At 43.2% G+C, this 25,064-nt stretch overlaps 1 protein-coding gene across 1 annotated transcript; it reads right to left on the bottom strand.

Annotated features, from left to right (window-relative positions):
* Positions 1-10,408: 10,408 nt before the first annotated feature.
* LOC138607663 (histamine H3 receptor) lies at positions 10,409-17,169 on the bottom strand. The gene is made up of 3 exons (XM_069680305.1): positions 16,905-17,169; positions 16,269-16,435; positions 10,409-11,433 (listed from the first exon to the last, which is right to left on the bottom strand). The coding sequence occupies exons 1-3, from the start codon at positions 17,140-17,142 to the stop codon at positions 10,582-10,584; spliced, it is 1,257 nt and encodes a 418-aa protein (XP_069536406.1). The 5' UTR covers positions 17,143-17,169; the 3' UTR covers positions 10,409-10,581.
* Positions 17,170-25,064: the final 7,895 nt, after the last annotated feature.

Below are 25,064 nucleotides of genomic sequence, written 5' to 3'. Positions count from 1 at the left end.
TTACGTATAAAGAAACAAGCGGTGAGACATTCTGTTTCCATTGAAATGCACTAAAAGCTGGTTTCCTTTGTTTCCTCTGACTGACACTCGGCTTATCATCACAGACGCACATGTTAGAGGAGCTGCAGCTACATCTGTGCTCCCTGCGCGTCTCTGTCTGCTCATGAAAAGCCAGAGGTGTGTGTATTCACTGCTGTCCTCCAGGAGCTCATTTGGTTTTGTGTTCACCACATATTTGCTTCAATAACAATTACATTACTGCCAACATATTTGCGTCTCGGAACAATCCAAACGTGAGCCAGAAGCATTTGAACCGCTTCCAGTTTCCTTTCTGAAAGACTGTGAATATCGGCTCTTCGGTCTCCCACAGCGCTCAGAAACAATGCCAATACTCGGCCCAGCAATTTGTTTTCTATTTGCAAGTCCACCTGCGTCTCCGCGCAGGTCACCTGAACCGCAGTCTATTCATCTCATCCTCCTCTGACCTTTTAATAAAGGCCTCCAAATTGACTTTGTCATCTGTTTTGGGAAGGCAGGAAACAGCCACTTGTGCTCCTCCGCTCTGAGTCTATTTCCGCTCTAATAGACGGATCCTGAGGAGCAGGTACGGCGGTCGTGTCTCCGGAGTCTCACGTCTTTGTTTAGGGAGAGCGTCTTCACTTGTCAGCTGTGGTTTTACAGGCGTAAAATGTGTCCACACCCACAGCCGCTGTGGCATTTAAACCACTGTTATTACAGGAGGTCAGAACATACAGGGAGAAATCGTTCATCCTCGAGAGCTGTCACCACCGACACAAAGAACTGTTTTTATCTGGATGGGGACTTTCTTCAAACAAAAGCCTCTGAATGTGTTCAGGCACAGTAAGGATGGAACTCTGATGATGGCAGCTGCTCAGAGTTTAACTGAGATGTTGCTGAGTGAATAAACTGATCTTCTGCATCTCTTCCTCTGTTATTTCAGCTTAACAGCTTTCACACAGCATTATATAAAGAGTGTTTAACTTGTTCCGGATTGAAGGGACCATAGACTGTATATAAGAAGTAGATGTAGCCACCGTGATGTCACCAATTGGCCATTTTTGGACGTCGCCATCTTGGTTTTTTCCAGAGCATGAAGTGACCATGCTTGGACGAGAGGGTGGAGCTGGAGAGGAGCGAGGAGTTAGCAAATGCTCATTATCAAAGCCAACAGTCTGTACCTGTGGATAATCATTAGCTGACTAATGAGCAAGTTAAACGTCGTGTTTCCCACAGAATGAGATTCTGTTTGTGGTTGTAGCTGACAGGAGACGTTTATAAAGACTAAAGAAGCTCAGAGAACTTGTGGAACGTAGCAGACTCGCTGCTCCCTCCCAAACATCTTCAGAGGGAGAGCGACTGGGTGAACGACTTATACTGGGTAACTTCATTTAACTGGTCTTTGTCATCATTATGGCCCACTGTCTTCTCTGTGGGGCCGACAACCCTGACTCCCATGCATGGGCCACAAATACTAACAAGCTAACAAACCAGGTACGGTGAGCACACACACAGATAGCTGCTAATCAGTGCTAACATCTAAATAAAATAAAGAGTGTAAAAACAGTGTGTGAGACGTGTTGGACGGTCTGTTAGTCCAATAAAGCGCACACACAGATTATCTGTCTGATATTTACATGAACAAATCTCCAAAAGGCTCCAACAGCACAAACACGGCCCAGAGGTTACGTTCAGTGACTGAGTTAGCTGAGGGGACACCTAGCAGACAGCTAGCAGCTCCCACCTGTCACTCAAAGAGGCCACGCCCCTAATGCTGTGTCACTTTAAGCCTTAATATAATGTAAACAGGTGAGCTGTATAAAGATTCTCCTCGTACAGTTGTCATGAAGAGAGAAATGAGCTATAGAGACCCAAAGTGTTTTTTGTACCAGGCTGTAAACATGTTTATTTCTGCTGTAAAGTTTAACATGGGGCTCTATGGGGACTGACTCACTGCTGGAGACAGCCTCAAGTGGACACCAGAGGAACTGCAGCTTCTGGAACATTGGCTTCATTTGTTCAGCTCTGGATGTTGCTGCTTGTTTCAGGAAGACAAACACAGATTGCTACGCTCATATTTCCCAAAATGTGGACAAGAGAGGAACTGCAGCTATTGGCACTTATCAGCTTCATTCATCAGCCCTGGAGGATGCCGCTGTAAGGACATGCCCCTACAAACAACCTGCCAACCAATAATTATTTTACTGTTTGTTTGCACACGTCTGTCTATATGCATGCTTTTCTCTCTCTCTCTCTCTCTGTCTCCTCGGGGCAGGGGGAGTATAATGTGTTTTAACAATAATAAATGAATGCCCTCTGACCTCCCTGGCTACGGAGGGACATTTGAAATGTTTATACCTCAGCGTGTTAGTGTTTGATAGAAGAGCTCCGACCTGCCGTGAGACTCAGCTCTTTACAGTAAGTACTAAACACGTCACCATAATGATGTCATATCGTTAAAAAAGCATGGAAAGAAACACATAAAATAAAAATATACCATGCCTTTTTTTTTCATGTTATGATTTGAATAATGCACACAGCTATATAAGACAGCTTGCTATTAATATTTCATTACATTCCCTCCGTAACAAAAGGTCAGTCCTTCACTTCCAGCACGGACAGTGAGAGGAGAACTGGACACGCTGTTTCCCTTATTTAATGTCTTCTGAAAAAGAGACGGTGTGTTGTTGCACAAAATAATTTGCTTTACCTCGAGTAAAGAGAGCACTCAACAGATATTCTGTTTGCCTCCTGCCTGAGTTAGGGGTGGGACAAAATATTAATATGGACCTGTATCGACATCCTGACTCGTGCAATACAATTATTGATAGGCTGCACCAAATATCGATATTTTCATTTACAAATATGCGGCGCTATAAACAGATTTCCCTGCGATTTTGACTCACCGCGTCACTACTGCAGGACTCCTCACGGTGGTGCTTATGACATGCATGAGGTTAACGTGAACAGAAATTAACTGGCCAAAGAAGATGTTGACAGCAGGATATAAGCTGTGTCCCAATTCAGGGGCTGCATCCTTCAAAGGATGCATTTGAAGGCTGATTGTGTTGCAGTGGCGCGTCGAAGGCTGTCCCATTTTGAAGGCTCCTTCAGATGCGTCCTCCTTTTCCCGGGCCATAAAGGATCCATCGGTGCATCCTTCGCGGCCCAACATATCCCGAGATTCATTGCTCAGCAATTCAAACGAGATGGCAGACTCTCAAGCAGCCGAGGAATACGCTTTAAATGTGAACATTTTTGGTTTTAACTCAGACGACAAATGTGACAAATTATCCTTAAATAGCAGGTTAAGTTACGTGACGTTAGTTCTGATAGCTAGTTAGCCCACTAGCTACCTGTTGCTAGGTGACAGGAGCCGCGTTTGGTGATGCAAGAGTAAGGGCGGGAACAGCTGGTGACACAAACAGGAAATCCTCCGTTGACCAGACCGTCTCATTTCAGTTCGGCCTTAGCGTCTACACAGGCTACGAGTGACAGCGTCCTTCAAAGGATGCAGCCCCTGAATTGGAGTGTTGGGGTGACGTGTTACAGAGTAATCCGTTAGAGTGCTCAGACTACTTTTTTGTTCTAACGAGTAATGTAACGTGTTTTCATCAAAAATAATCTGTTACTGAAAAAAAAAGCCGTATTTCTCTTTTTCCTTTTGTCTCCACAGAAACAGAAACTCCCTGAAGCTCTGTTTCTGTTTCTCTCCTCCTCCTTGGCAGGAGATACCTGCCAGCAGAAGGTAAACACAGCTGTGTCAGTGCGCATGCGTAGCTAGCTAACTCAGCTAGCGAGCTGTCAGAGAGGACAGCGAATACTTTGTGTAAATATTCACATTATTCTGAATGTTTGGGTGAAAGGGATGAGAACAACATGACGGTGAAATGTAAGCTGTGTCTGGAGGAGAAGTGCTCGTCAGCTGTGAAGAGCTCGACTTCAAACGTGACGAAGCATCTGCAGCTAAACACAGATCCACAACAATGGTGGGACTAAGAGCCCGCGGTAACGCAAAAGTAATCGCTGTACTTTACTCAGGGGGTACGCAGCAACATAACGAGTTACTGTTAAAAGTAACGTTACGTAACACTGCTGAATTGAGACACAGCTCATGTTGGACAGCGGTGAAAAGAAGTTCAGAGACGCACCAAACCCAAAGTCCTGATTTGTTTCTACGGTTGTTCTAAAGTTCTGTAAATTCAATTTACGGACTGAAAACACAAACATAGTTTCATCTCAGTTTGTGTGACGTTCTGTGAAACTGACACCAAATTGCAGTGAATAAATACATGAATCCTGCACTTTACCTCTTTATGTTCTTCAGTTAATCAGATATCTTGATGTATCGTTATATGATCGTGTTGCAATATATCAATTATTGCAGAATCACTGCATCGTGATATTATCGTGATCGTGGGCCACGTATCGCGTATTGTATCGTGATCTGAATCAATGTGAAGCAGCACATTGATAATTAACAGATAAAACAACACAAACACAGGTCACTGAGGCAGAGGTACACAGAGACAAACATGTCAGACAGTCAGTTTTCTCACGGTCATGGAAACAGGCCTGGACTAGTCGGGAAAAACATCCACAGTGACACGACTAAGAAAAAAAGGAATTTTAAATTGCTGACATGAAACATAAAAAGAATCTTCCTATTGTGGTGAAACCCTGGATTATAAAATGCATTAAGGCTGGCATGAAAGGTTGTTGGGTAACTATTGAAAGAATGCATTCTACTGAGTCTGAGCTCAAGCTGAGATCAAACAATCGCCTCCTAATTGGAAATATTAGTTGTATAATTCATATTTTTTCCTTTAAATACTACAGCAGGCAGAGACAGCAGCTTGAGTCAGTGCAGGGAAGAGAATTATTCCTGTTATTGCAATGGTGAAATGTTATATTAAAAACAGGAATTAAAGGATAATACAAGTTGAAGTCTTGTTAAAATGTGAACTTCAGAAAGCAGCACCTCAAACTGCTGCATACATTTCATTAAAAACAGGAAGTAAAGGTTTGATGCCCAAAATTTCATGAAGCAAATCCTCTACACGCTTACTTTGAACTGTTTCTGAAGGAGTTTTTCAGACCTGCGTCAACGCCGGGACCCGGGAAGACCCACTTATAGATGCCGATTGTCTCTTTTCCCATTGCCAGTAAAGTATCCTCCTGTCGGTCTCTTTTCTGCTACGTCATCATCTGACGTCACAAACGCGCCGGAGACAGGGGTAGTAAACAGTGAAGATGTTACGGTGGTTAGGTCTTTATTGTATCTGTTACTCATTCAGTCTGTTTATGAAACTCAGCGCTGACAAATCTGGAACGATGTTGACAAGGAGTCGCATTCAGACCCGGGTGGTCTGAATGCTGATTGTAACTTTTCCCATTCAGCAGAAAAGCCGAGTGTTAGTGGGGTTTTTTGACCAGTGGGAAAGCGGCTTCTGTCACTGTAGCAGACTTTAAAGACACAGTGTGTGACTGAAGGAAGTACAAATAAAAGGCATCATCACTCAGTTAGTTCGTCTTTTCTGCCAACATTTTGCAACTGAATGTGTCACTCTGTTTTTCCTCCAAAGTAAAACACGTTCGACATAATTAACATAATTCTTACTATACTGTAGTTTCCTGGCTGTCTAAAATCCCCAGAGATACTTTTCTGATTGTATTTCTGTCTATCTGTGCTGTGAAAATGTACCAAAGGGCAGAGCCCTGCAGGTGTGTCACGCCTCACACTTATCTTGTGCTTCTTATCAGATAATAAAATCATGACAGCAGTGTTCATGTTCAGAGCAGAGTTGCATCTTCAGTGCAGACCTGAACCTTTAAGGGATCCGTTTCTAAAAGCAGGGTCGATATTAATTTATATTCGATGTGTGTTTTAAACAGTACATTGTCAGGTGGGATTCACACAATACTCACACACAACAACAAGATTCCTCTCCACCCACTCGTTTGTAAACCAGCTCATCTCACTCTTATCTTATCGCAGGAGCCACAGTTACAAACCTTTCACCTCCAATAAAACTCTTTCAGACAGTAGTTCAACATTTTGGGAAATATGAGCAATCTGTGTTTGTCTTCCTGAAACAAGCAGCAACATCCAGAGCTGAACAAATGAAGCCAATGTTCCAGAAGCTGCAGTTCCTCTGGTGTCCACTTGAGGCTGTCTCCAGCAGTGAGTCAGTCCCCATAGAGCCCCATGTTAAACTTTACAGCAGAAATAAACATGTTTACAGCCTGGTACAAAAAACACTTTGGGTCTCTATAGCTCATTTCTCTCTTCATGACAACTGTACGGGGAGAATCTTTATACAGCTCACCTGTTTACATTATATTAAGGCTTACAGTGACACAGCATTAGGGGCGTGGCCTCTTTGAGTGACAGGTGGGAGCTGCTAGCTGTCTGCTAGGTGTCCCCTCAGCTAACTCAGTCACTGAACGTAACCTCTGGGCCGTGTTTGTGCTGTTGGAGCCTTTTGGAGATTTGTTCATGTAAATATCAGACAGATAATCTGTGTGCGCTTTATTGGATGAACAGACCGTCCAACACGTCGCACACACTGTTTTTACACTTTATTTTATTTATATGTTAGAACTGATTAGCAGCTGTCTGTGTGTGTGCTCACCGTACCTGGCTTGTCAGCTCAGCCAGTGTTTGTCATACACTGATGTATTTGTGGCGGCCCGTGCATGAGAGAAAAGATTGTTGTAGGAGTTTCCCTGCACAAAAGACGTCGTGCTTTAGTGATGAGAGGACCGGTTCGTAAGTTACTCGGTACATTTTGTTGCTCTGCTGCACACCTGCACACGTCATTTCATTTGGTCTGTTGCATATTATCTTATTAGCACATATTTTTTAGGATACACTTGTTTAGTTACTTAATTTTCTATGCCCTTTATTGTAACAAATGTGCCCCTTAACTTCTTTTGTCTGAAAAATAAAATAGTCTCGTCAGCTACCCCAAGTAATATCTCGTCCTGTGATAAACACTGTCGCTAACTCGCTAATTATCCAGCTAATGAAAAAGCTTTTGAAATGGGCTGAATAGCTTTGATAGCTTAGCCTATGCTATCCTTTCCTCCTCTGCAGCTGCGTCCTATTGCTAAAAGCTGCAATGCACAAACCAAAAGATGACCTCTCTGTGGATACATCAGCTTCTCATATATCAGTTACCTGGGTTAACTGATGAATGAAAAACAGAAAAGTTTATGAGTTAAAACAAAATTAATGTTGTCTTTGTAACGTGTTTGTATGTCAACAGAACGAGCAAATTATTGCATTAAATGTTAGTCACGTTTTACACAGCGTCTCCTGGATGAACGTCTGACTCATCTGAACAACCCGACCTCCTCCCTGTGTGGACTTTCTCACTCTTTTATCTTTTATCTCGTCATAACTGCTAAGGCCACGATGGAGCCCGATCAGTCTCAAAAAGAGTAAAAAGCACTTACACAAAAAACACTTTTGTGGATCGAGCCACGGCAGGGGAGTCTCAAGATACACACAGGGGAGTCCACAAACCAACAACGCTTCGTAAATGCAGGTTAAACGGGTTGTATATAAATGTCACCACGTCCAAAAATGTTTTTGTTTATTATGTGTGGATTGTTTGTTACATTTATATAGAAGGACAAATATTTTTGTGTGCAGTGAAACATTTTTTTGAACAGAATCATTCATTAATAAATCGTTAAATATATTTGTGAATCCTTTTGTGTGCATTTATTCTTTTTGAGACTGACCTGGCTCCAAAGGCCGCTGAAGGACAAATAACCATGAAAGTGGGCCACAATAAGTTGCTTAGACCAGGGGTTCCCAATCCCCGGTCCGCGGACCGATTCCGGGCCGCAAAACCCAATAGGTGTCTTTGACATTCCAAACAGACTCAGAACCGGCACATGGGCTGTGTGAAGTGTGCAACCGCACAGGGCCTCGCGCCTCTAAAGACACTTTAAAAGTCGCCTAATTCAGCTGGAAAAAGCACGGACCTGGAAACCCTGGCTTCACATCCCATGAAACTTTGATCATGAAGCCTGATGCCGCTCTACAGCTCTGTGTTTATCACTGAAATATATGAACTACACCGCATATGGGGAGTTTACTGTGACTGACCCGGTGACAGACAATATTACGTAACCATGAGCGGTGGACAGAACACACCGTCTGCTCCGTCCCCGCTCCGTCTCTCCAACATGTTCCTCCGTGCACGGACGTAACGCTCCCAGACTTTCCATTTAGTTTTGCAGGTTTCCACGTCGACTTCTAAAACAGAACTTATCTGTCTGCAGCTGTTTGACAGGCATGTTTGTCTCTGTGCAGCGGCAGCGACACATCGTACAGCTGTGGATCATTGAGGACTCGGTCTATCAGCTCGTCTTCAGAACTTTCTACCATTGTTGTCCCTGCTGCTGTCGACCCTGTCACATCCCCTCTGCCTCTACACTGCCCCTACTGCTCATGTGCAGACTGCAGCTCGTCTGCATAGCGTTCATTTTTGAGGATGTGCACAGCCGACGGTCCAAACACACGCAGGACACGCGTGGAAGCAATTTAAAAGCAAGTATACCTCCTTAGTTGGCAGTCTTCTTTTTATTTTTTCTTTAGCTACTTACACCGACACACATTCAAAGCCAAGACGCAAACAAACCAGTCTCTGAATAAACACCGCACGTAAAGAACAACCATCTAGTTTGGCATAGATATTGTACAAAACTTTTAATACTCTCATGTCATAGTGCTTTACATGTTTATCATCAACAAGGACATCTTTTAAGATTAAGTGCAGATCCAGTGTTGACTCAGTGTGATAAAAGTTCACTAAGTGGTCAGTAAACAAACGCAGGTTATTCTCTTCTTTTCAGGTGCTTTGAACTTTGAGGACGGAGCATCCATCGTCCTATTGCTGCATGATGAGAGGCATGAAAAATCTTTCTGAAGACGTGTGGAAAAGGCTTTTTTCTGCAGCGATGTTTTTAAAACTCTGAAGTAAAAGGGTTTCATTTGCAGGCAGAGACACTATGAAACACTATAAAACCATAAAAGACCGTAAAATCCTTCCTCCACATCAGTTCGGTCTCAGTAGGAGTTAAAAGGTGTTCTGTTGTTTCTCTGCGCTCTGCTTTCTTCCACACAGACCATCATTTACAACTTGCTGTAGTTCTTGTATAATATCTCAATTATGGTCATCAAAATCTTTCCGGCAGCATAAGTCATCCTCTCGCAGCCGTCAGCACATAAAGCAGTGAGTGCTGAGAAAGCCAAAAACCACGTCACTGCTTCCTGTCCTACTTACAGAGATCTGAGGAGGCATGAATACGTTCTGATATCAGGATGTGGTGCATCGCTTCAAATCTGACATCCACTTTTAATCAAGGTGCAATTATATCTGCTTTAAAAGGTGCTGTAAGACTCCACTTCTCCACCCTTTTATTAAAGTTTAATCATTATTATTATTAGTCTTTTTTCTCCGCTCATATTTCATGTTGATTTGTCGTATTGCTGTCAGATATAATGTGACAATCTTCACACAATTCACTTTAAACAGGAATTCCAGTAGTTTTAAACCAGAGTCTTATTTTTACAAATATGTAATAACCAAAGTGTTTAAATTGTTTTGAAATTGCTTCAGTAGAAAGCTTCAAGTGTCAACGGAAACACGGCTGTAATGGCTGCTAAGTAATCCTCTTGGGAGCAAATTCGATCAGAGTGCGTCCACTAGAAGTTCTTGTTGTTTCCACTGACAGGCTCAGATTGTTATTCTAAGTGTCTGACAACATGACAGAAAGGATCCCTACAGAGATAGACCTTTTTGTTACAGAGGAAGATGATTGTTTTAACCACAGACAGACGTTACATCGCTCTCTGCAGACACACCAGACTCCATTCATAAAAACGATCATTTAACATGGGAGTTCCTGGTGTACGCCTGCCTTGATTGGTTAGTTTGTTCTGGTCACTGTGCAAATTTTTATATTTTTTAAATGGTTTGTTCAGATCCAACATTTTATTTGTGTAACAAACAACAACACAAAGCAGCTAACCAATGCACAAAGCATTAGACAAACAACTACGTTGTTCTGTGAGGAAAAATGACTATTTTCGCAGATGGAGTCTGGTGGCTTTAAAGAGAGTGATGTAAAAAGTCCTTTAATTCCAACAAAAAGGTCTCTGTGTGTGTGAGTGTGTGTGTGTGTGTGTGTGTGTGTGTGTGTGTGTGTGTGTGTGGATCCTTTCTGTAATGATATCAGACACAGAACAATCTGAGCCTGTCGGTGGAAACAACAAGAACGTGTCAGGGACGGTCCTCACACCTGTGAGGCTCCTGCAGGCTGAAACAATCTGCTGGAGCCATTAACAAACGTTTTGTACCTTTGAGCTCAAACATGTAAAAACAGACCGTGGGTTAAAAAACAGCGGAGTGTCCCTTCAATGCAAACATTTCTCATATTTTTGAATCTGGATTTTTCAATGGAAGAACAGTAGATGGGTTTTTACAGTGTTTGACCAACAACAGTTACTGCATTCATAAAGCATGGAAGTGCAATAGAGTTCCTCTAACAGGACTGAGCCTCGATCTGAGGCTGGACCGATTGTCTTTTAGGACACAGTATCTTGGAGAAAGCCCTTCGGAAGCTGCTGTGGCACAGCGGGTACAGGAACGGGTTGATGGCTGAGTTCAGCCACAGGAGCCAGAATGTAATATCGTACCAGTAGTTTGGCACACATTTACCGCTGCAGGCAGCACGGATAATCATTAGGAGGGTGTAAGGAGCCCAGCAAATCCCAAAAATGCAGACAATGATTGCCAAAGATTTGGCAATCTTTTTGTCTCGTGTAAGGCGAGATCCCTGCGTCCTGCGTGCGGGCGCCACGCAGGAGGCCGAGTGCTGAAACAGCCTGGAGTTCTTTCTGTTGGGAGATAACTTCTCCCTCTGCATGAAGACCTGACTGGTGGTCGGGTCCCCGCTGGAGGATATGACATCCTCGTCCTCAATAACTGGAGAGATGGCAGCAGGCTCGCTGCACGACACCTTCCGAGTCTTCACAAAAAACACGGACCAGCCCGCTCCGTCTTTGTGCTTCTTACTGATCCTCTGCACCTTTACCTCGTCCTCTGAGCAGGCTCCCCCGTTCTTGTTCCTGCGGTGGATGTTCAGGTAAATGCTCAGGTTGAAGAAAGCCACCGACACAAACGGGGTGAAGAACTCAAAGGTGGAGGCGCTGAGCAGAAAGTACCAGGTGAAATAAAACTCAGCGTAACACTCGTGAGACGGGACGACGCTGTGTCCTCTGATCGCCTCCCAGAAGATGATGGCGGGGCCGTAGAGGAGGAAGGCGAGCGCCCACACAGCCACCATCTTTAGCACAGCCTGGCGGGTCATGTTTCTCTGCGCTCTGTATTTAACCTGTGTCAAAAAAGAGGCACAGAGTGACTCACAGAAAGCAGCAGGAACACGAAGTCTAGATCTGAAACAGCCGCAGCTGCACACGTACAAACATTTCTGCTCTTTGTTCAGATGAAGCCAGTTTGTATTGTTTCCTCTGAGCAGCACACAGACACTGTAAATAAAACCCACTCATGAGGCCCTTATTCTCTGAAGCCAATAAGGGGGGGGGGGTGTCAGAGAAAGAGTGTGAAAGAGACATCTGGTTTCTCCTGATCCTCGCCCTCGCCCGGCACTCATTCTCCTCTCCCTCGCTCCATTTTCACTCCAGCTCCTCTCAGTCTAAACTCGTCTATCACAGCATCTCTCACTCTCTCTCTATTTCTGTTGTTTTTATCTTTTCTTTGCCTCCAACCATCAGATGTCTCTGCAGCAGCTCGGCGTGTCTCTGGGAGAGAAGACGCTCCTAATGTGACGACGGTTAAAGAGCAAAAATCCTCTGAGTCAATAAATAATCAAATAGAAACACTTCATGATGCTAATAACTGATTCTGGCGCAGCCTCGAGGGTCGTCACGGGTAAAGTAAAAGACTCCAATTTCCCTTGTAAATGAGACAATTCCTCTCTGTGGATTGAAAATGTATAAATACATGAATTTAACTTCCCACAAAGCCTCTGAGATCAAACTATCAACCACAAGCAAAGAGACGGCGTCATGAGGCGACAAATCTGAGACATTAAAAATAACATTATTAAACTGATCTACATGGAAACATTTCAGCCAATCAGAAACAGTCGAACATGTTGTCTGGGAGATCATTTAAGTCAGTTTAACCTTTGAAAAAAGAAGAATTGATGACTAATAGTGACCATGCAGTGTTAAAAATAACCACCAAACAGCAGGTTGTGTCACACTGTCTGTCTGTCTGCTGCTCTCAAAGGCTTCTCTGTGTTCATATAAATTATAAAGAAGGGCAGAATCCTACATTTCCCATAATTCTTCTCGACAGCAGGTTTAATGAAACTTTCCTGACTCTTAAATGTTGCCTGGGGCGTTCTCATTTGTAAAACAGGCTGCATCATTAATCTCCAGTTTATGGATTGAACGACATGAATCCTCAAAACGATGTCATACGACCATGTTTGCTCTCGTTTGGAGGGTGTGTCAGAGGTTTCAGCCAATCAGCAGCGACGTGTACATAAACCCCGCCTTATTTAAAAGGAAGTGCGCTTGCAGGGTGGAGAACATCAACAAATCTGTTTATATAAACCTTTTTATACGTTTACGAGTTCAGACCATAGACTGTATAAAAAGATGGCCGACATGACAGCTCCCTCAAAGTGAAGCCAAACCCTCTCTGTCGCCCCCTGCTGACTGGCTGCAGTATAGCTCATAAAGCCCGCCTCCTTCATGTTAACAGATGGGACATGAGTCAAACTATAAAATCAAAATACACGTCAAATACAAATACAGTGTTCATTTTTCTGACAAGTTTACTTGTAATTAGTTATTTGATGCTATAGAAAGGGGGTGTGGCCTCATGATTGACAGCTCTGTGGACAAATGGGGCTCCTGCAGCGTTCTGTTCCCGAGTAGCAGAGTAGAGGAGGAACGGCGAGAGGAGACGTAACTAACACTAACACTACAGTCATTGAACTTTCCATCAGCGTGAATATCTGCTTCAGACCGACACAAGAAGCTGTTCTGCTGCAGACTGAGCCCACCTGAGGCCTCCAACACGCCAAGGACACCTGAGGGCTCCAACACGCCAAGGACACCTGAGGTAAAGGTGTGTTTTGGGCGGGACATCAATACTGCAGCTCGACTAGCCGATCTCTACTGCACAGCCTCGATATGTACAAGATACTGGGGGCTTCCCTTCGTATAACAAAAGGAGGCGGAGACGCGTCGTCCATCTTTATATACAGTCATGGGGTCAGACCTTTGAATGATGCAATGAGCGTTGCAGGGAGGGAGAGGTTAATGATAAACCAATCACTAGGTCGTGCTTGTCAAGCTGTGTGTCAAACCAAGGAGAGGTAACGACGACATCTGTGACAGCTTTAGTCTAAAGACGCTTATTTAGTGCTCACTGATGTACGATCACTTCGAGTACGATATGTACTCAATAACTCCACAAAAGGTAGAGTGTACATCATTTTGATAGTTTAATAAATAATTTGTGAGCAGCCAATAACACCAGCACTGTTGATCATGCCCTTGGTTAAACACAAAGTATTCACAGATTACACCAAGAGGCAGCTGGACTGAAGTTCTTGAAGACGTTTCACCTCTCATCCCAAAGGCTTCTTCTGGTGGACGGAGCTATCAGCCTCTGTAGGTCATTAGTATGCTCTTTATAGTATAGTTCTTTAGGGTTAAGTAGTTTGCCATTTTCAACTATAACAGTGAGAGATGTTCCGATGGAAATCATAGCAAATTTCTGGAAAAATTGTTCCAAATATCAGCGAGAAGTCGACAGAAAGGACGACAACGCGCATTTGAAAGCTACATCCAGAACATAATGTGTCAGCGGAGTGTTGAGAGTGAAGAGGACGTAAACATCGAGGCAAAAGCTGAGCGGCCTCAAAGCAAGGGTCAGCCCCCCCACGTCTTTACAATTCATGTTCAGGATCATACACAGGAACAACAATGATTTCAGTCAATATTTTATTTTAAGCTAATGTTTAGTTCTGACTCCCTGTAACTTTCATTATCTGATATGTTTCTGCCCATTGTTAGCAAAACTAAATGATCCCACTTTTTCATTTTGCTTCAGGAAATCGCTCGCACATCGTGGGCTTGATCCAAACTCTGCTCTGGATTAACTTGTAATTAATATTCAACCGTCTTTATTTGCTAACATGCTAACCTAGCCAAGTTAGCCAGTGTCTTATCTTGGAGCAAACAAAGGACTTTTTGTTGATCTAAGCTGCGAGTGTCTTTCACAATTTTTAATCCATGTCCGACGTCTCTCCTCTCGAGTTTTCGGATTTGGAGAAGTATGCTAGCCGCCTCTAAACTTTGAGGATATCTGCTGTCGGACTTGTAGATTCCATATGCACACCGTAAGACCATTTCTCCTTCTGAAAGCTTGGCAGGCCTCCCGCGCCTAGTCACGGTTGCTAACGTAGGATTGGACAGTGGCCGTTCAAGGGAGGGGCTTAGCGATGGGTCAATTACCATCACCATGAAGGCCCTGCTCACTGACATGCATGCGCATAAATCACGGTCACATCACACACGCTACCTTCGCACACCCGCTCAGCCATCACATCTCCGGAAGTGCAGACAAATGTATCCAGCGATCCTCACAGTGACTTCTGATTCTTCCTTATTTAAAATTATTTTCCTTTCCTCAGCACCCGACTCGTGTTCACGAACTCTGTCGCGTCCCGACATTGTTTCCCCTTCGTCTTTGCAGTGAGCAGCGAGACTGAGCACTGAATCATGGTGGGTCAACAACAGTCTTAAAAATATTATATATAGTAAAATAAAAATCCAGGATGTGAAGCCGGGTTGCCAGGTCTGTGTTGCCAAGTGTTGCTGCGGACCCTGTGCGAGGCGCTGTGCACATGCAACAGTTCTGCTGAGAACCTTCACAGACATGTTGCTTCACATTTTGGGATGAAAAACCTTCGACTGGTGCGAGAGTGTGAAAGGACGGCCACGAAATAAGCAGACTACAGAAATCATTTTCACTTCAAGTGAAGACGACATCTATTATCACACTAATGACCTACAGAGGCTTATATTCTAGCTCCGTCTGTGCAGAACTGAAGAAGCCTGTTGGATGAGAGGTGAAACATTTTCAAGAACTTCAGCTCCAGCTGCCTTTTGGATTAAGCTCAGAGTTACCGCGACCTGATGACTGAGAACCTTCACATGGCGAAGTTTAGCACCTCCGTGAAGTATCCTGGTCCCCTTTCCAGGTTGTTTCAGTACATACATCTGCCTTCGTTGAAATACAATAATTTCAAAGTTGCAGTGAAATATTGCAGTATCTTACATCACTGCACTTTTTTGAAATAAGGACACGTTTTCTTGAATTTGTTTTAAATTAGCGACAGATTCAGGTGGATTTGTTGGTCTCTGGAGGTTGTTATGGAAAAGGAAATCCTTCCTCTCCAGGTGAAATCAGTCAGAGTGTTTTATTTCGGCCCAAACACGATATTTTCTGAACCGAACCGAAAAAGTTTGGATCCCAAAATAATCAGTTTACATGAAGACACCAAAATGACCTGATTAGGGTTAGAAAAAATGGCTTCTGTTGAAATACAGTCCATCAAGAAAACTGGAACATAAGGGAGTTCAGTCCTGACCGTCGCAACTGAACTTTTGAGTCTCACCTGGAAGGGGAACCCCAGTTACCCCAGCACAAGTCCCGTGTTCTCTGACCCATCCATCACCCCGGACACCACCCAGCGGACATCCTGACTCCATAACTACATGAGCTGACTTCCTAAAGCATTTCCTGTCACAGGCAGGAAATATACCTCCAACATACAATAGTTTGTCATGCTGATTGACACATGACGTTAACGGCTGTGAGACTGTGAGACAACTTCAGGGTCATTCTGTTCATACTTAGAAAAGCTCCTCCAGAGAAACGGAAGACATCACAAAGTGTGAGAGTGAAGGAGCGTCGCTTTAACTTTTTATATTTGTCCGTACAGACAGCTGCTAATGTTTGTATTGAAAATCTTTATTAACCAAACGAAGCAGACGGATGACGCTGAGTGTTCAGACTGACTTTATGGATTAAAACCAGGAACAAAGCTGTGAATGTAAATGACTCCTGGCTGCAGAGTAACTGTGTTAGTGTGTCAGCTACGTGTGTGTGCTCTCTACTTACTGCTCGTGTGACAGACAGGAAGCGGTCATAACTGATGAGGACGATGTTGAAGACTGAGGCGGTGCAGAGCAGGTAGTCCATGATCAGCCACACCTTGCAGAGACCCTTACCCAGCATCCAGCGGCCCGTCAGGTTGTACGGGATGTACACTGGGATGCAGAACGCACCTGCAACACACGCACACACACATACACACACACACACACACACACACACACACACACTGCATGATAATTCAACCCTCCAAAGACTACTGTATTAAAATCCACACCTCTCCAAAGCAGGAGACAGAAAAATGGCTGCATATCACACAGAGAGATTTTGGGAACAGGCTGCTCTCTGGTTTGCAGAAGGTGGGATGTATTTTGCGGATGCTGCAGACAGGAGCAGCACAAAAGGAGGGCTGACTGATTTAAAACAGAGCGATGCTCAAAGGTAATGTGACACATGAATGAAGCAGAAGGACGCTGAGGTCACATAAACTCGCCTCTGAACACCTCTGACTCACTCTAATTAGAATAAAGGGAGATTCCACCGTGTTTGGGGCGTGGGCAAAAAGCCTGTCAGAGGGTTTCCTCACAGGGGGAACAAAAGAATTTGGGAGGAAAAGAAGAAGATGGAGAGACTCCAACTCACCTACAAGAAAATCAGATATAGCCAGGTTGAGAAAGAAGTAGTTGCTCTGAGTCCTCAGGGTTTTATCCACAATAAAAGCCATGATGACCAGCGCGTTCCCAGCCACCACCACGACAACCAGAGTCACCATGAGGACCGAGAGGATCACCACCAGGTAGCCCGGGAGGACGGTCCCAGCCTCGGACACCGCGGGAGTCAAGTTGCCGCTGGAGTTGGACTCAGGAATATTCGCGCCCATAGTTAATTCAAAGCCAGGATCATTGTAGAGCTTTTTCATCTCACGCGCACAGACAACCAATGAGTCCAGTTACGCGTCCGCGCGCTGCGCTCCACTTTACGCAGGAGTCAAACATGACTGGACACCTGAGCTTCAATAATGACACTTTCCCAAAATCTTCCATGTTCCCCAGATTGTTCTGTAATTAGGAAAGGCACCAGTTTAAATGATTAATTATTAATATGAATTATTATTGATCCTCCGGGAGCGCGCGCTTCCCTCCGGTCAGCCGGTTTATTATCAGTGCGGGCTGCGGGATGTGCGGACGCCGCGGAGCGCACTGTTGCTTTTTGTCACTGAAGTCAATGGTGGCATAGTAAAAATAAGTACCATATCCGGTTATATTTTCACAATAAACGTCTCACTGTAACGATTTGTGGGCGATGGAGGCTATCTTCCATCACCCTGCAGAACGTGATATTACAAACAAAGATGTAGCCAAAGAGAATATCTGCCAATTTAAACTATTAGAATGTTTACTAAACAAAAACAAACAAAATACAGAGGTATCATCTAACTCTGGTGATTATTATGGTCAGGCACAAGGAAAGAAAGAGAGAAGGAAGATTGTTTTTTAATTTTTCACTTCGAGAAAAGTGTCAAATACAATTAAGTAGGCTTTTAGTTCCAGGTATTAAAAAATAATTTGAGGAAGAATTTTGAACATTTCGGCTTCATTTCTATCATTTTAAAGTAAAAAAAATCCTCCTCCTCTGATTTTTCTCTTGTACCTTTACTTTTTAAAAAATCGTATTCCTCTCCAATTTATTCTTTTCATCCTCTGCCTTCATACTCTGAGACAAAGAGGCTTCAAAAGCTTTTATTTTGGAGGCGAAACAAATTCCGGTGTCCCTTCAGCTGATTGCTGCGCACCTGACGTTTTGCTTCTTTGTCCGCCCAGCAACTGATCAAAGGCTGAAGTCTGCAATCAGGAGCTGAAGTGGACCAGCGGCGTTAAGCGGCCTGAGAGAGGAAATGATCCGAGCCGCAGACGGCAGGAAGTCTGAAGATTTCAAACTTACCCCGAGCGGAGAGAGACTTTAGGGTCACAGAGTCCCGATGAGTTCGCTTAACAAAGACTCCCCTTCTCGTCCTTTAGCTGACTACAGAGTCTAATTTACTCTATTAACAAATCCACATATTAACACTTAGAAAAACTGTGATTCTTTTAACAAGAGGGACATTAAAGCATCAGTGTGGCCGTCTTAAAGTCACTTCAGTTATCGGCTTCAGTACACTAAAGATCAGAATGTGACCTCCTGACCCCGTCAATTCAGCAATGCATAGAATATACCGTACAGCAAAATTTAGAGGCGTAGAAGAATCTTTGACTCTGAGAATAATTCAGAAGAATCAACACAAGGCGTGAACCACTGATCGGAACTGATGCAACTAAAAGGTTCTCAATTAAGCTTCAATCAGAGCTAAATGGTTGGACAGGAAGCAGCTTCTGAACAAGAACAACAACCTCAGAGACATGTTCAGCTCACAGAACAGCAGCGTGTATGATGAGACATATTAGCACCAAAAACTGGGATATTTTCTCTGTTCCATAACCTTTAGTTTGGGGTTTTCCGAGCCTCCAGCCGTCTCTTTAAAAAGGGCAGAAGACCTCCCACCACCATCCCCTCCTGGATCCCAAAACCCAGTGGCACTTCCACATGTGACTCACAAAATCATGCAACATCTACAGAGAAAAAACCTGTATGCATGGATGTCTGCAGATTTACAGGCTGTCATGAGTCATTCTAGTTTAGTTATGTTGTTGATTTGTATTTTGGTGTTTAGATATTATTTCCTGTTTTCCTTTGTCTCTTCTTGTCTTGAGTTCTTGTTGTTTAGTTTTGTATTTAGTATATTGTGTTCCTGTCTTTTAGTTGTGCATTTCTTGTAGAGAATTTCCTGTTTTACTTTGTAGTCCTGCGTTTGGTTTCTAGTGTTTCCTGTTTTATTTTGTAGTTCTCGCCCCTTGTATGTCATGTCTTGTTTTACTTCCTTCCTTTGTTCTGTTTCCTGCCTTTAGATTGTGTGCCCTGCCCTCATTGTGTTCACCTGTGTTAATTAGTCTCACCTGTCCCTGATTACCCTGTGTGTATTTAGTCTCTGTGTTCCTACACTTCAGTGCCAGTTCATTGTCGTCCTTCCTGTGGAGTTGAGTCGGTGTCTTTGACCTTCCTTCTGTGATTTTGTTCCTCGTGTCTATTTTGGATTATCTTCGTGCCTCCCCTGATTTCCTCGTGGCTCCTTGTGTTCCCTTGGATTACCTGTTTCCTGGTTTTGTTTGTAAGTTTTTTGCTGTGTCTTTTGATTTTCCTTTTTTGTCTTTTGTTGGAGTTTAGATTTTGTTTTTGCATATTTGCCTTTTATTAATTAAACCTTATATATGTCTTCTTCTGCGTCCTCACCTTTTTGTTTCTACTGAAACCGTAACATAGAGGTCTCTAAGGGAAGCCCTCAGGTGTCCTTGGCGTGTTGGAGCCCTCAGGTGTCCTTGGCGTGTTGGAGCCCTCAGGTGTCCTTGGCGTGTTGGAGCCCTCAGGTGTCCTTGGCGTGTTGGAGCCCTCAGGTGTCCTTGGCGTGTTGGAGCCCTCAGGTGGGCTCAGTCTGCAGCAGAACAGCTTCTTGTGTCGGTCTGAAGCAGATATTCACGCTGATGGAAAGTTCACTGACTGTAGTGTTAGTGTTAGTTACGTCTCCTCTCGCCGTTCCTCCTCTACTCTGCTACTCTGGAACAGAACGCTGCAGGAGCCCCATTTGTCAACAGAGCTGTCAATCATGAGGCCACACCCCCTTTTTATAGCATCAAATAACTAATTAAGAGAGGTTTTAGCTTCACCTTTGGGGAGCTGTCATCTCTTTATACAGTCCATGGACTCCACTTGTGCCTGTGTCAATTCAACTTAAAAGAGATGTTCAGTATTTTTAAACCTGGGCCCTATTTGTACACATTTGTGTTGAAATGACTCACAGGAACAAAAAGTTTTGGAATCGGTCCAGTAGCTGCGGTACGGACTGGGGCAAATGCGCCCGAAGTGCGTCCCCTAAAAGTGTTTTTACCACTGACAGGTTCAGATTGTTGCTCCAGGTGTCCGACAACATTACAGAAGTGATCCCTACAAAGATCGTCCTTTTTTTAAAGAGTAAGATCCTTTTTGTGTCACAGAAACTGTGACATTTCAGATGCATGTAAATATGTTCGGTCTACTTACTCGATAGATCGCTGCCCGTTTGGTCCCTGTGGTCTTAGTCGTCTCCTCCAGCTTATTTCGGGCACATGAAAGAGTCTGCAGCACAGCCTGTTGATCAGAGGAGGGACATCCTCTGACATGGTTACACAGCGTTCTGTGTCATCCCTGGACACCCCCGGCCATCAAACTCAAATGCCTCATCTTCGAAATCCGGTAAATATTCAGCCACAGCTTTTGAAATATATTCCTGCTGGCCGTCCTCTACGTTAACAAATCCTCCAATGAAACACCGTCCACCTGCTTACCTTCCCAGGCGCACACCTGCGTACCTTCCCAGGCCTCACCAAAGAAATGTACTTCTCCCTCGTTTAGGACTCTTTTCAGTAATGAGAGCATTTTATTATTTTTTTAATAAGGAACGTGCTGCTAAACCATTTATTGATGTAGTACTGTACTGTGTGAGTGTCCTTCAGTCTCTGTGTCACCATGTCTTTATTGTATCACTCGGTGTATTAGTTGTAAAATGAGCCACTTGTCCTTTGAACAAGTACCATCCAGGGAGTCATTACGAGCATTTTCACACAGTAGGAGGCCGTCATCTGTTCACCTACACTGACATGACATTGATATCGTCCTTAACTTGATCTCTATTGGTTTACAATGGTGGATGGTGGATTTTCATGAAACTAGATCCTGTTAAACTTTGGACAGGATCGACTCAGGAACAAGTCAACATTTCTTCCATGAGCAGTTTTCTGCCCAAACATTTGTTATCTGTCGTTATGTTTATGAGAGTTAAGTGTTGCCTTGGCTCTCTGAGTGTCCTCACAGTTCTTTCGTCTTGTTTTGGTCTCTTTAAGAGGCAGAATTAAGACGTCATGTGACCTTGTCCCTGTTGAAATGCGTTGGTTTATCCTTTATTTAAAGAAGGATTTTATATTTATTATCCGAGCGCCCAGGAATCCTTTCAGACGGCAAACCAATGCCACACACCTCCTTTATAACTTCCCCTTTTATATCCTGTTCTTTAGTGTTCGCCGTGAAAATAATTAATTAAAGGATGCTTGCATAAAAGCCTTAAAGTGTTCAACATTAAGTACATAAATACATCAGACCTATAAAAATAAAATATCTGTGGAATCAACTGTGTAAAATGTGTGTAAAAATTAACCAATAAATTATTATATTTTCATTTCATTTCAAGTTATAATTCTATAGCTATAGTTCGTACATATTTCCTGAACTAAACAGCCAATCACATGCTAGCTGCTAGCTAGCTGTATGCTATAAGCTATAGCAAACCAAGAGCTGTGTCTCAAGTCAGGGGCTGCATCCTTCGTAGGACGAGGTCCACGGAGGATGAGTCATCGTAGCCTGTGTAGACGCTGAGGCCGAACTGAGACGGTCTGGTCTACAGTAGCTTCCTGTTTGCATCTCCAGCTGGTCCCGCCTTTCACCTTGCGTCACAAAGCGTCACACCTGACGCCTGGCAACATGTTGCTAGCAGGCTAACTAGCAAACATAACTGAAACATAACCTCTTATTTTAAAGATAATTTAAAACTTAAAGGCCCTTTTTGTGTTTTAATATTTTGTATCTCGATTGAGTTGAAACCAAAAACTTTTACATTTAAAGTGTATTCCTCAGCCGCTTAAGAGTCCGCCATCTTGTTTGAATTGGCACGCAATGAACCTCGGGATACGTTGCTCCTGATGGATCCTTTGTGGTCCGGGAAAAAGGAGGATGATTCTGAAGGGTCCTTTAAAATGGGACAGCCTTCAACACGCTGCTGTGACGCAATCGGCCTACAGAAGTTTCTCAATAAGGGTGTGTGTTAAGGGTGTGTGTGTTTCTTCCTCGTATCGTTTCTTCCTCGTATCTTCCTCGTATATATTTAAAGCAAGCAAAGCGTTGTCCCTGTGGACAGCTGAGGTAAATAAATCTGTAAATCTGGTAACGCGGTTACATAAAAAACATCGCAGATGCTCACTGGTGATAAAATAAACATTACATTCATGGGAAACAGCTCTGGTGGAAATTAAGCATACAGATCAGAACCTGTGATATCTGTGGCGTTGTTTGAAGAAACATTCAGGAGCATCCCTTTAATGTGAAAGGCCCAAATCTCACCTGTGTCATAATGAAGCTGTTTAATCAGCATCTTGGTATCCCACACCTGTCAGCTGGACGGATCATCTTGGCAAAGTGGAAGTGTTCAATTAAACTGATTTAAATAAAATTGAAAAACATTTGAGAGAAATTATTTCATAAATGTTTGTCATTCACACGTCTTATTTGCAACAACAGGCTGACTTTACTGGTTCTTGTTTTTACATCCTTCATTGCTGTCGATATCGAATGAAATCAGGACGGTTTTTACCCTCTTTATGTGAACCACAGACTGTATAAAAAGATGGCTGCCATGACAGCTCCCTAAAGTGAAGCCAAACCCTCTCTGTCGCCCCCTGCTGGCTGGCTGCAGTATAGCTCATAAAGCCCGCCTCCTCCATGTTAACAGATGGGACATGAGTCAAACTATAAAATCAAAATACACGTCAAACACATTTTTCTCAAACATGGTTTCTGTCATTATAGTTAGTTCTTATCCTGCTGATGTATGTCCAAGTGTTCAAACAGGGGTGTGACCCCTTTAATTACTAATAATGTTTTATTTGAAATGTCAGATTTAAATGTTCAATTTTGAATCCGCCCGGCTAGTTCACCTGACAGTCACTTTTGAGCTCGACAGAAAAGTCCTTTTCTTGTGACCGATTATTTTATCTCGAGAAACCTTTTTTGTCACAAGATGAATGAAGCGCCTACAAGCTTTGCTGTCTTGAGACAATGACATTTTAAAAAGTGGAAACTCATTTTTCTCTGCTTTCGTGCTTTGCTTTTGATTGAAGATACATTTGCTCTAGCTAACTGAAGCCAACTGGAAATTTAGTAGCAGTCGTTGAGCTTCATAGTTAAACACTGAGGTTATCTCTTTGATATCGTGAGAACAGTCAATCAAACTGTTATAACAAGAAAACACTTAATCTTATTCTACGTTTTAAACCGAGTACACATTATTGATAAATGCATCAACTTCAGTCCACCCTGCCTCTCGCCCAATGCCAGCCCCCTCTGACCCTGAACAGGATAAGCGGTGGATAGCGGATGGTTGGATGAAGTTCAGTCACTGTTCAGAGATGGATCCATCCTGAAGTCTAGAAGGCTGAAATGAGGTGTGATCAAATGAACTGGACACATATTTTTGTAAATTATTCCTCAATCTGCAGAAAATCTTATCGATATCTTATGTTGAGAGCTCGCCCTTTTTAACTGATAAGATAATGAGATAAACAAACTCACAATCATTGCTATTTTGAGATAACACAATAATAATTTTATGACATTAAAGAGGGGGTATTATGCTGTTTCACATTTAATACATACAATACATATTTATATACAATGTTGGATGTCCAGACTAAACGTGGGTGAAGTTTCAGATCTGTAGGTAACATATGTTGGAGTAATCTGCAGGCTGCTATGAACGCTAGGTTTCACAAAGTTTTTTCTACATGCTGCACTTTGTGATGTCACAAAGTGTAGCCTCAGCAGGCTTCAGAGAGCTGGCCAATCAGAAGAAAGTGGGCTTGTAGGGGCGGGGTTTCTTAAAGGGCCAGTGCGGACTGAGTCTTTTTTAGGCAGAGGCTGTATGAGGGCCTGCACAGAGCAGCAGGGTGAGAAACATGAGGAGTTTTTTAAACTGTAAATTATGCTAAGCTACTCCACAGGTATCACAAATATGAAGCTTGAAATTAGCATAATACCCTGTTCAATAAGAGTATGACACTTTGTAAGCTTGGCTGCTCTTGGCTTCTGTACTTTGGGGAAAATACTGATAAATCAGACCTCTGAAAAATTCTTCTTTCTGTATTGAATTCAAAATTAAGTGTAACATAAATAAAATTAGTTTTTATACGATTTCTTTCATTACTTTATATTTGCTGGTATAATTCTATTTCCCCCCAGAGTGTGAGTGTCTTTTCTTCTTTGCTTCATTTTATCCTCTTATTAAACAAAGTAGATCCAGTGTTACATTTACATCCTCAGATTTGCTTCCACGCTGAAAGTTCTCCTGAGGTGTGTTGTGACAATCAACAGCAGGAACGACTGTGTGGATGAAATTTTAAATCCTCTGAGTGCGCTAATTATCCTCCTCAGCCTCGAGTATGAATTTAGCTCCCCGAGTTCTTCACGAGCCTCAAAAAAATATGATTAAGGGCTGAGATGATGGGTTCAGCGTGATGACAGCTCGTCAGGGAGAAACAACCCTCTGCTAAGTGAATTAGCTGTAATTACTCTCAATGAGAGAAACAAGTGGGCTGCTTTGTACACAGACAGGGAGGAAGTATCGGGTACGCAGCCTATTGTGTGTCGTTTCACTGAAACGTCTCTATTGGATCATTTTCATTCCATCAACATACCAAACGTAGAAGCTGTACATTATATCAGAGAGGTCGTGGTGCTGAAAACCAAACCACCAAATGCACAGAGGAGCCCGAGGTATTTTTAGAAAGCATGCTCTGCTGCCTAAAGCCGACCCTGCAGCCGTTAATATGCAGACCATGTCTTTCCAGGGACGGAGTGAAACCAAAATGTGGAGGTGCAGCAAAATCCCACAGCAGCCACGGTGAGCGTAAC

The sequence above is a fragment of the Semicossyphus pulcher genome, unplaced genomic scaffold (genome assembly GCF_022749685.1).
Source record: "Semicossyphus pulcher isolate SPU_LCO1_2020_fin unplaced genomic scaffold, fSemPul1.0.p SCAF_4, whole genome shotgun sequence".
Classification (NCBI taxonomy): domain Eukaryota; kingdom Metazoa; phylum Chordata; class Actinopteri; order Labriformes; family Labridae; genus Semicossyphus; species Semicossyphus pulcher.
Note: the sequence above shows the minus strand (reverse complement) of the source record. Positions and strands in the feature narration are given on the sequence as shown.